General features: G+C 42.1%; 1 protein-coding gene across 1 annotated transcript; it reads right to left on the reverse strand.

The window, feature by feature from the left end:
* Positions 1 to 9,579: 9,579 nt before the first annotated feature.
* LOC147986714 (uncharacterized) lies at positions 9,580 to 12,760 on the reverse strand. Its single transcript, XM_087540129.1, has 4 exons — positions 12,749 to 12,760; positions 10,278 to 10,433; positions 9,819 to 10,025; positions 9,580 to 9,690 (listed from the first exon to the last, which is right to left on the reverse strand). The coding sequence occupies exons 1-4, from the start codon at positions 12,758 to 12,760 to the stop codon at positions 9,580 to 9,582; spliced, it is 486 nt and encodes a 161-aa protein (XP_087396255.1).
* Positions 12,761 to 14,504: the final 1,744 nt, after the last annotated feature.

Raw genomic sequence — 14,504 nt, forward strand, 5'->3', positions numbered from 1 at the left:
AAGCCTAGACCCACATGTCAGTTCTCTCTATCTCACAATGATAAGTGTGGCCCCACTTGTCAGGAGTAACCAAGCGACTAATTTTATAGGAAAATAAGAACGTGGTTGGGATCAAGTGGGCCCCACACTTTATTGTAGTAAGATAGAAGGAGAGCTGGCATGCTGGTTCATAGGTATTTATGTCATTATAATATGGCAAAAGAGATTTGAGATCACAATAATGGTGCCCAATGAGATTTTTGAACATGTGTCTAACAAAGCGATGGCATTTTCGAGCAGTTGAAATTCCTAGTGGTAAAACTGAGTAGTGGGACACAACCAATGGCATAAATGATAAAAACCCTAGAATTTGTTAGAATACCCTATGTGATTCACTAATATCTTTTGAGCAATATAGTTTTTGCTCTGGTACTTCACTTATAACTTTTAGAGCACGGTGGTGGTTTTATTTTATAGAAATAATTGATCGCTCATGCTTCACTTATATTATTTTGAGAGTCCTTTAGAACAACATGGCAATTTTCTTTTAGGCATAATAAAAAACGTTCATATAAGTGCATTGAATACTAAGAGAAATTTGATACTTGATGATTGTTTTGAGATATGGAGATAGTGATATCAAAGTTGTGCTAGTTGTGTAGTTGTGAATTTGAGGAATACTTGTGTTGAAGTTTGCAAGTCCCATAGCATGCACGTATGGTAAACGTTGTGTAACAAATTTGAAATATGATGTGTTATTTAATTGTCTTCCTTATGAGTGGCGGTCGGGGACGAGCGATGGTCTTTTCCTACCAATCTATCCCCCTAGGAGCATGCGCGTAATAGTTGGTTTTTGATGACTTGTAGATTTTTGCAATAAGTATGTGAGTTCTTTATGACTAATGTTGAGTCCATGGATTATACGCACTCTCACCCTTCCATCATTGCTAGCCTCTTCGGTACCGTGCATTGCCCTTTCTCACCTTCAGAGTTGGTGCAAACTTTGCCAGTGCATGCAAACCCCGTGATACGATACGCTCTATCACACATAAACGTCCTTATATCTTCCTCAAAACAGCCACCATACCTACCTATTATGACATTTCCATAGCCATTCCAAGATATATTGGCATGCAACTTTCCACCATTCCGTTTATTATGACACGCGTCATCATTGTCATATTGCTTTGCATGATCATGTAGTTGACATCGTATTTGTGGCAAAGCCACCGCTCATAATTTTTTCCATACATGTCGCTCATGAGTCATTGCACATCCCGGTACACCGCCGGAGGCATTCATATAGAGTCATATCTTGTTCTAGTATCGAGTTGTAATCATTGAGTTGTAAATAAATAGAAGTGTGATGATCATCAGTAATAGAGCATTGTGCCATAAAAAGAAAAAAAGAAAAAAAAGGCCCAAAAAAGAAGAAAAGAACTAAAAGGGGCAATGCTACTATCCTTTTTTCCACACTTGTGCTTCAAAGTAGCACCATGATCTTTATGATAGAGAGTCTCTTGTTTTGTCATTTTCATATACTAGTGGGAATTTTTCATTATAGAACTTGGCTTGTATATTCCAATAATGGGCCTCCTCAAGAGCCCTAAGTCTTCGTGAGCAAGCAAGTTGGATGCACACCCACTTAGTTTCTTTTGATGAGCTTTCATATATTTATAGCTCTAGTGCATCCGTTGCATGGCAATACCTACTCCTTGCATTGACATCAATTGATGGGCATCTCCCTAGCCCATTGATTAGCCACGTCGATGTGAGACTTTCTCCTTTTGTTTGTCTTCTCCACATAACCCCCTTCATTATATTCTATTCCACCCATAGTACTATATCCATGGCTCACGCTCATGTATTGCGTGAAAGTTGAAAAAAGTTTGAGATTACTAAAGTATGAAACAATTGCTCGGCTTGTCATCGGGGTTGTGCATGATGAGGGCATTCTTGTGTGACAAAAATGGAGCATGACCAAACTATATGATTTTGTAGGGATGAACTTTATTTTTCCATGTTATTTTGAGAAGACATGATTGGTTAGTTAGTATGCTTGAAGTATTATTATTTTTATGTCAATATTAAACTTTTATCTTGAATCTTTTGGATCTGAACATTCATGCCACAATAAAGAAAAAAATTACATTGAGAAATATGTTAGGAAGCATTCCACATCAAAAAATTTGTTTTTATCATTGACCTACACGAGGACGAGCAGGAATTAAGCTTGGGGATGCTTGATACGTCTCCAACGTATCTATAATTTTTGATTGTTCCATGCTATTATATTATCTGTTTTGGATGATAACGGGCTTTATTTTACACTTTTATATTATTTTTGGGACTAACCTATTAACCGGAGGCCCGGCCCAAATTGTTGTTTTTTGGCTATTTCAGTGTTTCGTAGAAAAGGAATATCAAACAGAGTCCAAACGGAATGAAACCTTCGGGGATGTAATTTTTGGAACAAACGTGATCCAGGGGACTTGGAGTGGACGTCAAGCAATCAACGAGGCGGCCATGAGGCAGGGGGCGCGCCCTCCACCCTCGTGGGCCCCTCATTGCTCCAACGACCTACTTCTTCTTCCTATATATATAGTGGCACTATTCTAATCCCAGGATTAGAATAACTATTTGGATCACAGCAGCCCTATATAGAGCCCGAAGACAGGTTCCCGAACTTCCCTGGACTGCCGGCCCAGCCCGGCAGAATCCCACGTGGACCCCGATCCTGACAGAATCCCACCTGGACCCCAATCTCGATCGAGCTGCCTCTCCCAAACCCCCTCCTCGCCGCTCCTCCCCTCGATCTCCGCCGTGATTCGCCGCCGAAAATCCGCCGGATCCAGCGCCTCCCTTCCTTCTCCAGATCCTGGCTAACTAGATCGAGCTCCGCCCCCTCCGACTCCACCTCCTGCCCGACCGTCGGCGCGGGCGAGCGAGCGACGGCGGACGCTGGCGCGAGGGAGCCCGCGTCGCCTGGAGCCGGCGGAGCCGGTGAAGCCGCCGGATTTCCGCGAAGTACGGCCGCCATGGACTTCCGGAAGCCTCATCCTCAGTCCATCGTCGCCGCCAGACGGCTTGGCAGTGCTTGTGACGGCCAAGGCGCAACCTACGGCGAACAGCGCACCCAAGGAAGCATCTCGGCGGTGGAGGCCGCATCGGCGGCGCCTTCAAATCTAAGAACGGTATATGAATTTCCTCCCTGATCTTGCCTTCTTCCTCAATCTTGCCTTCTCTGACCTTCTTGCTTCGTGCAGATGAACTCCGCGCCCCCTGCAAGACATGGATTGCCATCGAATTCCTCTCATACCTCCACGACGAATTGTTCTCAAGGTGGCCTATCAGCTGCTGGAAAAAGGTTGGCCGACCTTCTAGCCAGGGTATGGTTGAACTTCTTCCTTCCTTCGGTTTGTTATTTGCTTACAGCTATGTGAAGTTCAGGTGGTGTGTGAGCATCAGTCCAGGCTACAACAACTTTTTTTAAATCTTCCTGCCTGCTTACAACCATGTGAAGTTTGGTAGTGTATGAGCCTCAGTCCAGGCTACAAAACAGCATTGTAAAATCTGCGTGCCTGCTTACAGGCATGTGAAGTTCAGGTAGTATGTGAGCCTCAGTCCAGGCTACAAACACTATAAGATCTGCCTGCATTCACATTCACATGTGCAAAAGCCATGTGAAGTTCAACTAGTAAGTGTGCTAGAGTTCAGGTTGGTATGTGTCTGGTTCTGTGCAAAAAAAAGGAAAATAGAACATGCATGTGATATGACATGAAGGTCAGGTTGGTATGCACTAGCAGTCCAACCATTCAAAAACTCATGAAGGTTCAGGTTTTTTAACTGTAGACAGTATTTCTCCTTTGCAAAACAGGAAGTTCAGGTTGTGGAGAGTGCTCAGTTCAGGTACATATAAGTAATCAAATATTGTAGAATTAAAAAACATGATGTGAAGTTCATTCTGTGAAGGGTGCTTAGTTCAGGTACAAAGGCATTGGCAGATGCTCAGCTCAGTGCATAATGTGATGTCTCTCACCACTTTTATATGAGAAGTTCAGGCCGTGAATAATGCTAAGTTCAGTTACAAAGGTATATGCAGATATAACTTATGTGCTAATAGACATTTTTTTTCTTTTATGTCAGCAAGACAAGAGACGCATGAAGAAGCTTAGAAGTTCCTAGCAGCAAGTACACAATCCAAAGCCTGTACGCGTTGCACCACCCCCTCAATGGGTCACACCTCAAACGCACCAACAACATTACCAACCTGCTCCAGACCAAAAATGGATGACACCCGAAACACACGGATACTTCCAAGATGCTGGGTCACAGCCCTATCCGCACAGGTTTGCGCCTCCACCTAATTGGGTGACGCCGGAAATCCCCCGCGGATTCTTTGTATCCACCAGCAGACTCCCAAGCACGCCGATGGAGGAGGGGGTTAGCTCAAGTCTTGCGTGTAACTCTGGAGGTTATCCTGGTGTGCCTCATCAATGCCAAAGCGAAGCAACTAAACCGGATCCCAGGACAAATCCAACAGCAACACACACGCGGAGGAGAGTGATCTGCACACTACCACCATTTGATCCTCCTGCTGCTGCTACAAGTCAGAATTCTACAGGGCATAAGGTAGATGGATTGCTTCAAAAAACAAAATAGCAAACCAAGACCAGGATCGCAATACCTCCACAACCACCTCAAGCAAAAAGGACGCAAACAAGAGAGAGGCCATCTTCAGCCCTCCTTCCTCCTCGTGATCCACTGCTGCATCCTGTTATGATTACTCCGACATGCCCCATCCCAGAGGGACAACAGCCGACACCGGCGGAGTTGCGTTCATACACGCACGTAAGTGAAACAAAAAATATTTATATACGCATCTTGTATTATCTGCACATTTTCTGCTCCCTCCAGAATAACAAGTTCATAAACTGCATTTTAACGTGCTGTTTGGATTATTATTTTTTCTTTTTCTGCAGACGCCGGATCTACCGGATTATCTAATACCAAGACTAAAGATGCGATTCAAAGATGTAGAGAAAGCAAGGGAATTTTATAACAGATACGCCAGGCACGCTGGTTTTGGAATCAGGAAGACAGGTGGAAATGACAACCACAAGTATTTTGTTTGCGCCTTCCAAGGGATACACACATCTTCTGTTTCAGAGGCCAACAGGAAGCGAAACAAAACATCGCAGAGGACGGGCTGCAATTCAAGAATGAGGGTGAAGGTGCAGGAGGATGACACATGCGTGGCAGTGGACATTGAGTACAATCATAATCACCAGCTCATGCAAACTGATGACATGCTGGTATTCTTGCACTCACACAAGAATTATGACCCCACTATTCTAGAGTATGTAAAGCTCCTGCAGTACCATGATGTCAAGCACACAACAATCATGTCCATGCTATCTGAAAATGAAGATGGAAGCTACTTCCTAAGCATGACCGGACGAGACCTGCAAACCAGTAAGTATTCAAACACCCACATGCTGCAATGTAAAATAGCATCCTAGCTCACAACCCCTTTGATAGCAAAAATAACAAATGCATGTTGGCGTGTGATTTGCAGGAAAGCCATGAATGCAAGGAAAGATGATTTGGATGATGTATTAATACTTGTTTCATTCTTCAAAGACATGAAGGCAATAAATGATGAGTTTTTCTATGACATCCAAGTGGACAAGGACAAGTTAATTAAAAACATTTTCTGGTCCAATGCAAGCTACCGAGGAGCCTATCAAGACTTCGGCGATTGCGTAACATTTGACACGACTTACAAGACCAACAGATTTCATATGCCCCTGGGAGTGTTTGTTGGAACAAACAATCACTTGCAGTCAACGATATTTGCCGTTGCCCTGATAAGAGACGAAGATGCAAAGTGATTCAAGTGGTTGTTCGATACATTTCTACGGTGCATGAACAACAAGCACCCAACTTGCATTCTAACATGTGAGTTCAAAAAAAACTCCTCAAGTTTCATCATCCTTTTCAGTCTATGGGTCTCTGTTGATTGGGTACATTTGTTTTTTTTGAAAAATATGTAAAAAATGCAGTTCAACCACTGTTAGCACAGAAGTCCAACTAGCAATACAAGAAAGCAAAATTATTTGTCACATGTCTAGAAAAAAATTAGTTATGAATGTGAAGTTCAAGTACATGAATCATAGAAATTCAAGGACGAAGCTGTTAGATAAAAATATGTAGCATGTTCAGAAAAACATAGTTATTTATGTGAAGTTCAATCACTGCTACCACAGAAAGTTCAACAACACTGCTGTAAGAAAATTTTTGAGTGTGACACTATTAGTTTGTCATACTACTAAATGTGAAGTTCAAGCACTGGTACCACAGAAGTTCAGCAACACTGCTGTAAGAAAAAATACATGTGACATTCTTAGATAGCCATACTACTAGATGTGAAGTTCAATTACTTGTGCAACATAAGTTCACCATCAGTACAAAAAAGAATCAAGTTTCATTTTTTTTAATTCGATTAGACCAGTGCCCATCGATGGCGAAAGCTATACCACAATCATTTCCAAACACCGTCCACAAGCTATGCCGTTGGCACATATTGAAGAAGTACAGGGAATACCTCGCGTTGCTGTACAAAAAGTATAAAACATTCAAAGAGGAGTTCACAGCTATATTGAACTGGCCGCTGATGCCAACGGAGTTTGAAGATGCCTGGGCTGAACTCGTGCACAAGTACCACCTGGAGAACGACCAGATGATGATGCAGCTCTGGAGTGATAGGAAGATGTGGATTTCAGGATATTACAAGAACATTTTCTGTGCTAGAATGACTTCCACACAACGAAGCGAGAGCATGAACCACGTGCTAAAGAAAGGGTTTGTCAAGGGGACCTAGAACCTACACAAGTTTGCTAGGCGGGTCAATGCTTGCATACAAACTCGGATGCAGAAGGAGAACGAGCAAACAATGACCAGCATGGTATGATGACAAGTACAAAACACCACCATCATGTTCTGTTTACCTTCAACATGTGCACTTTGAATTTTAAAAAATGAAACCCATATGATTCTTCTTCGACTAATATCTTACTTTTTGACATGTGCAGACCAATCCTGTGACAAAGACAACTTACGGCTACGAGGAAGACATGTCTATCAAGTACACGAGAGCCGTGTACACCGAGATGAGGAATAGGATGAGAAAGGCCACGCTATTTCGCGCAAAGCGTACAGCAGAGTCCACTAAGTGCCTTGTGTACTACCACAACAAGCCTGGCCATGATGATGAAGAAAGATTTTCCTGGTCAAAGCATGAATTCCAGGTTGTAGCTCTCCAGACAATGAAATATACGAGTGTGAATGCAAGCTCTGGACACACACAGGTGAGCGGGAAAACAAACTCATTAAATAGCTAGACTAGTAGTATCATATCAAAATTTATGAAACTCATTGCTGGCTCACAAACTATGTATTCTGCATTCATAGCAAAATGCAGGCCTGTTCTGCCTTCACATCATGAACATACTAGACTACCTGAAGCCTGACAAATTTCCAAACAAGTATATCCTCAAACGGTACACAAAGACTGCAAAATCACAGCCAACCTTTGATACAAGGGACTACAACACAACCGCATCGGATGGCAGCTCAAGGCTATCGAAGCAAGACATCTTGCTGCAGCTGAATTTGATGGTTAACAAGAAAGCAATGAGATGTGACCAGCAGTATGACAGAGCCTACTATGTTCTCAAGAGGCTCGTGGAAGAGCTTGATGCAATACATTCAGCAAATCGAGCGGATGCTGATGAAAGGATGGCTGAAGAGGACGCTGAAATTGAAGATGACCTTCACTATTATGCAGCTGAAATGCTCAACGCCACCGCTGAAGCCAACCAATGCAAGCAGGGTGATGGCCAATCAATGGAGCAGCGACAGCAAGAGACGATGAAACTGCCGCTGTATTCTAAAACAAAGGGTAGGAAGAAAATTACTGTAGCAAAGAAAAGTGACAAGAGAGCGCAAATAAAGGCACCACCTGCACGAAGAGTCGTGGTGCTCGATGAGAATGGAGTGCCACATGGACACAGGAAATATAGTGTGTGCAACCAGGTTGCGGGACACAACATGCTGACCTGTCCAACACTCTTGGAAAGAAACAATCCGAGGAGGTCAAGCAACCCAAATCTCAAAAACAGCAACCCAAAGTTATGGAACAAAAGAAGGGACCACACCCACAGAAAGCAAGCACCAGACTTTGTAGCATATGCAAGGAGTATGAACCACATAATGCAAGAACATGTCCGAAGCGAGCAGATGCTGAAAAGACAAGCAAAATGCCAGAGAAGAAACAGAAAGCAAAACCCAGAGCCAGCAACAAGAAAGAGGTGGAAGAGGAAGAGGAAGACGAAGACGAAGACACTGTCGAAGAAGAGGAAGAGAACGATGAAGAGGAAGAGGAAGAGGATGATGAAGAGGAAGAGGAAGAGGACGATGAAGAGGAAGAAGTACATGTCAAGCAAAAACCTATACAACCAAAGCCCAGGAGGAGTGCAAGGCTGATAAACAGTTAGAATAGGTCAATTAACACAATGCAAACTTATGTCATGTCAATGTCCAGAATATTATGGCATCCCCTTTTATTTTTGAACTTTCAAAGAAGTACTGGTAACATACACTGTGAAGTTCACGTAGTATTACTGCAGAAGTCCTGGTATGTTATGAGATGAAGTGATGTGCTGGTGATGTATTGCATGAAAGTGCAAGCAAGAACAAACATGAAAAACATATACTGTAAAGTTCAAGTAAGCTTACTGCAGAAGTCCTGGTATATTATGGCAGGAGGTGCTCGTGTTGTATTCCATAAAAGTGCAACCAGCAAATAATCATATAGTATTGAAGTTCAGGTCAGCTTATAGAAGAAGTTCTGGTATATAAAATCGATGTAGGAAAAAATATGCTTAAAAAATAAAGTTTCACCGCATAAACTAAGGTTAGCAAGCCTAAGACAACGCGTTCAAATGTGAAGTTCTGCTTGGATACGTGCAGAAGTTCATGTACAATGCCGACAAAAGATAAGGAAACGTCAACAATATTTCTGCACAGATTTACATATGAAATACGTCCGCACTTGAAAAAAACACAAAAAAACAAATATAGATTCTACGCAAAAGCATACATATTGGTTGGGTTGAACATTACCAATACATTACACAACACAAAATATCCTCTCCATCTGAAACTAGCAGCCCAGCCACATCTCAAAGCAGAAGTTCAAGTCTACGATCATATGTTGGGAGCCCGAAAATAAACAACACAAAAAATCAAGCAGTTAAACCAAAACCGAGGCAGAAGTTCAGGTACATCTGTTGGGGCAAAAACATTCAACACATGGATACTGAAAAACGACGTAGTACATTGAAATTCACAAAGCCAAATCATTCTTCACACCAAATACATTTGTCCACAATATCATAAGTAATAGTGGTGCACCTATAGATACACAAATCACTAAAAACATTCTTACGACCAAATCTTTACGGAATTGTTCCAATCATTATCAAACCTAAAAATCTATACGAAATCAAATCTACAGATGAAACTAATGCTTTGAATTCATGGGCCAAAGGACTGGATCTCTTTAGGGAGCTCTGAACGCATGACTTCATTCTTCTCGCTAAAAATTAGAGTGTGCATGAACTCAGCCTTCCAGTCATCTGCTGCAGCCTGCAAACAAAAGAAAGGTGAAAACGATGGTTTAGTAACGGATATCTAAAACCACAGCACGAGCGTCTTAGCAAAAACACACAAGAATAATCAAAGGATGATGAGACAAGAACAAAGACAGAACATACTTCCACATCACCAAAATCTTCAACAATCTCATCGCCATCATACGAAGAGATGAACTTCACGGCAAAGAAACCACAATCATTACTCTTCTTCTTCGGAACATCGATGAAAGTCGGCCTCTTTGCAATAGTCACCCAGTTAGGCTGCTTGCTCGCCTTGTATGCAGCCTTGCCGTACACCTCCTCGAGCAACCCAACAAATCTCTTCATCTGCCGGAAATAACATAATTAGATGAAGTCAAAAACATGTTAACCAAAATAGTTAAGTTCAGGTACATAAAAAAGCGACACTTGCATAAGATCCACCTAAACAAAATAGCAGAAGTTCAACTTCTAAATGACAGTCAGTTCAAGCAGTATTACCAAAACAGAGACAACAACATATTTTGTCAACACAAGGCATAATAAACTTCGTGTCAAACAAGAGAATGTGAAAGGAGGTTCAGGCTAAGAAACACTCACGATATTTTGGCAGTCCCCGTGGAAACTCGATCGCGACGTTTGCATATTATCATAAGAAAGTGAATCAAGGATGTCAGTGCTCCCACGATATCTATTCAACACATACACACTGTACTGCGCCATTGTGCCAATTGGCTTGAATAGAATCAAGAAAACCTGCCAAGAATGAAAGGACCGGTGAACACAAACTATAAAAGCATATGTACTGAAGAACCGGCATGAACAAAAACTTTCTTGACAAACTTAGCAAAAGGATGCACATGAAATTAAAAAAAGCAAGAGTTATGAAAAGCTAACTAGCTTTGCATTAAGAAGGTCTTCTTCCTTGCGAACAAACATTGGGAGGAGACCAGCAGATTTTTTTGCATCAAACTTTGGAACTATTGCACCGAAGAAATCATACTCCAGGCAGTACTGTGCATTCACAAAAACACAATTAAAACACCTCCCAAATGCTACTACAACAAAACTAAGGCAAAAAGAAGGAGATAGGGGTGCAAAGAACTAAAACTTGTATGAAGTAGGGACTAAGTACAACCCTGTCAGCACTAGTGAATATCTCAGAGGTTTCCGGCTTATCCTTCCACAAATTTATGAGATAATCAATTATGTCTCCTTCCATCTGCTGCCCTTCACCGAAAAGCGTATAAAGGACACGTCATGTGAGGTCAATCACATTCGCAGGGATGGTAAACATGCAGTAGCTTGTCCTGCAGAATACAAAAGGATGGTAAAAAAATATTAGAAGTTCAGATACAACAACAAACAGAAGATCAGACACTATAACTCAAAAGGCAAGAGGAGACATAAAACAGAAGTTCAGATACTACAACAATGGCAGTTCAGACAATACAACAACAGAAGTTCAGACACTACAACTCCAAGGAAAGGGAGCGACAGATGAGGGTAACTCACTCAGAATACTTCTCCGGACCTTCTTTACTCAACACATACTGTTTCAACTTCCGGGCCTCAGATAGATGAGGGTAACTATATTTTTTCAGGGGAGCGACAGGAGAACCCCACTTCAAAGGCAATCTTGATGCTCTCTTGGAGGAAGTTATGTTCCGAGACTCAACTGCCGGTTTCCTCCGGGTGATCACAACATTCTTCCCACCTCTACCAGCAACAGTACCAGCAGCACATTTAGCATTCTTCGGGTAAGCAATCTTCTCAATATCATCATCGGACGAAATCACTTCAGCTTCGGCTGCTTCGACTGCATTAGCCTTCCTGTAGCAAGGGTTTTTTGGAGTACCACGAATACCACCAGCCTGCTTCCCCAACTTGGAAGGAATAAGGGTCCAAGGTCTATCATCTCCTATTGGAGTTGTACTCATCAGTTCCTCCCTAGGCTGGTATTCCTGTGACCCGAGGAATGAGTAGTGGTAATCGGTTAGCTCCAACAGTTCCACTGTCAAAGAAAAAAGGAAGAGAAAACATCACCATTAAATACAACTAAAGTTCAGGAACATCACAGTGTGCAGTCCAACTAATAAAGATGACATGGTTACTACTCAAGCTGACCTAAAAAAATTAGTTGCAGTAAAAAACTAAATGAAGTTCAGGCACAACCAGAGGCATAGTTCAAGATAAACCGATGAACTGTAAATCATTCAACTACAGCTAACAAAACCATAGAAAGGCATCATCTCTGAAGTTTAATTATAAAAGAAAATGCTCATGTCCATTTAAGCAAAACAAAACACACAAGCAAAATTAAAAAAAAAGATAGAAATGAAGTTCATGTATAAAGAAAATGCTCCTCTCCTTCCGAAACCAGCAGCCCAGCCAGACCTCAAGCAGAAGTCCAAGTTCAGAGAAAAATATGAAGTTCAGGTAGAATAAAAAGATGTAGTGCAGGTAAGCAGTACAAGTTCCAAAATACTTACATGTGTAGTAGCCAAACAGAGCTTGGAAGTCTGTCTCAAATAGGTTAGAAGAAGGGATTGAGTAAAGCCACGTCTTCCTGATATCCCCGATATTCTCATGGGAATAATTTGCAAGAACCCCATCATGATACGAATTAACATTCGTAAGCATGAAGAATCCGCAGTCGATACTGCCATCAAACGAAGTAAAATAAATAGTGTTAGGACAGAAAAAGAAAGCCAACGAATTAAACACGTCGCAACTTAAGTACAACTACAGTTAAACAGATGCGATAAAGAGAAAAAGTCGAACTCATACTTGTTTTGCTGCTGGAGGACATCAATCCAATCTAGAGGGAAATTGTCGATGCTAATAGGACTGAAGGGTGTCTCCCTATCGTTGCTGGCATCCTTCCAAAGCCTCTTGATGTTGTCGGTCATCTGTCGAAACAGGCGTACCGCACATTCATGTTTTGGTCCATAGTAGGAATCGAGAAGCTGGAACCTTGAATTCTTCAGGTCAAGGAACACCGACACCCAATGACCGACACCACCCATGGAAGCAGGAAGCTCAGGCGGGTCAAAAATAGGGAAAACAACCTGAAGCATCATAAACACACGAATCATTAAAAAATGAGAATTAATATCAGAATGGTAGAAAAGAAAAATAGAACAAATATTAACACAGTGGATCGCACTGCAAAACTAATACAGAGGCAAAGAACAAGATATTGCATACCAAATCATGTGCATCCATGCTATCTGGACCACTCGCCATGAAGTACTTCCTCACACGGGAATCAAAATGACCTCTGAAAATCTTGTCCTAAAATAATGCAGACAACACCAACACATGAAAAAATACAAAAATGAGACGAACAAGTTTTAACTAAAATGGTAAGGAACAAAACAGAAAAGAAATCACTGTATGGTTGACTTACACAAACCCAATACGGCAGGATGAGTTTATCCGATCCCTGGTACTTCGCACGTAGACAATAGTGTGCACACTCAGCCACATTAGATGTAAGCATTCCGCGAGGACCAAAAGATGTTGCGACTTCTTAAACAGAAGCTTCACACTCCTTTTTTTGGAACATAATCATTGATCTAAAACAAGCGAATAGAAAGTAAAACCAGTTAAGCAGCAGGAACTCAGGAAGTTCATAACACATGTTAGCACAGAAGTTCAGCTATATCACAATAGGCAGTACAGTACAAAAGAGGCCAGAAGTTCAGCGCCAGAGTAGCAAAAAAATAAGAAGTTCAGGTACATAGAGTTGAGAAGTTCAGGTATGAAACCACAGGCAGTTCACAGGGGGTACATGGATGATGTAAATGTTGAGTAGCTGCACTCACCTCTTGGAACGGTCGTTCCTAAGCCTAGTTACACTGTAATAAAAGTCATCAACCTTCTTTCGCACGACAGCAAGGTCGCTATCTGTTCACCAAAAAAATAGCAATTAACAGCAACACTCAAAGCACATAGATTCACGACAGTTTCAATTAAGACCAACATTCAAGCACAAACATTCAAAACATAAGCACATCTCAGCTGCTACATCAGAAAAGATAAACCATAGCATCATAGACATCACAAACCATGCATTACAAACCTCCACCCACATAGAAAACAGATTCACTTAACATTCTTGACAACCCACACGACGAACAACAAAACCAGAAGTTCAACCTAGACCACACAGGCAGTTCGCAGGGGATATCATGGACTAAACCAAACAACAAAGAGGGAAGGGGATGGGGAAAGAAGAGAGAAGCATGCTCCTCTCTTCATGGATCCTTGCCTAGACCAGTGGGAGCACTGGAATGATCAACCTCCTCTCCATAGCTATCGCTTTCGGTATCTTCATCGTCATCTCCAGCAGACGTTGCAGCGTCGTCAGGAAGGACACCAGCAGCAGCTGGAGCAGCTGGAGAATCTGAAACAAGAAAAACTTTTGGTTGTGCCTGTACAGCATTAACATCAACTGATGGCTCTGCTGCAGGAGACTTCTCCGGGCTTGCAGCAGCACTACCACCGGTTTCAACAGCAGACTCAACAGCATCTTTCTCCAAAATGATGTCTCCAGTTGTCTTGCCCTGCTTAGCATTTGAAACCTCGGCGACAATGAATGACTGAGGTTCAGTCAGGACCACCCCGTCGGAGCAGCCGGTGCCTGAGATGGACATGTCTGCAACCTTCTCTGGAGGAACACTAACATCATCATTCTGCTGCTGCAAAAAGAAACAGAAAGTCATTACAAAGGGCTGACTGAACCTCATGCACAGGAGCAGCAAGTCTGTCTCAGGGGCAACAAGACAAATGGACAAGAAAAATGGTACCTCATTTTCACTG

Source organism: Triticum urartu, chromosome 2A, assembly GCF_056163025.1.
Source record: "Triticum urartu cultivar PI428250 chromosome 2A, HENAU_Tu73, whole genome shotgun sequence".
NCBI lineage: Eukaryota > Viridiplantae > Streptophyta > Magnoliopsida > Poales > Poaceae > Triticum > Triticum urartu.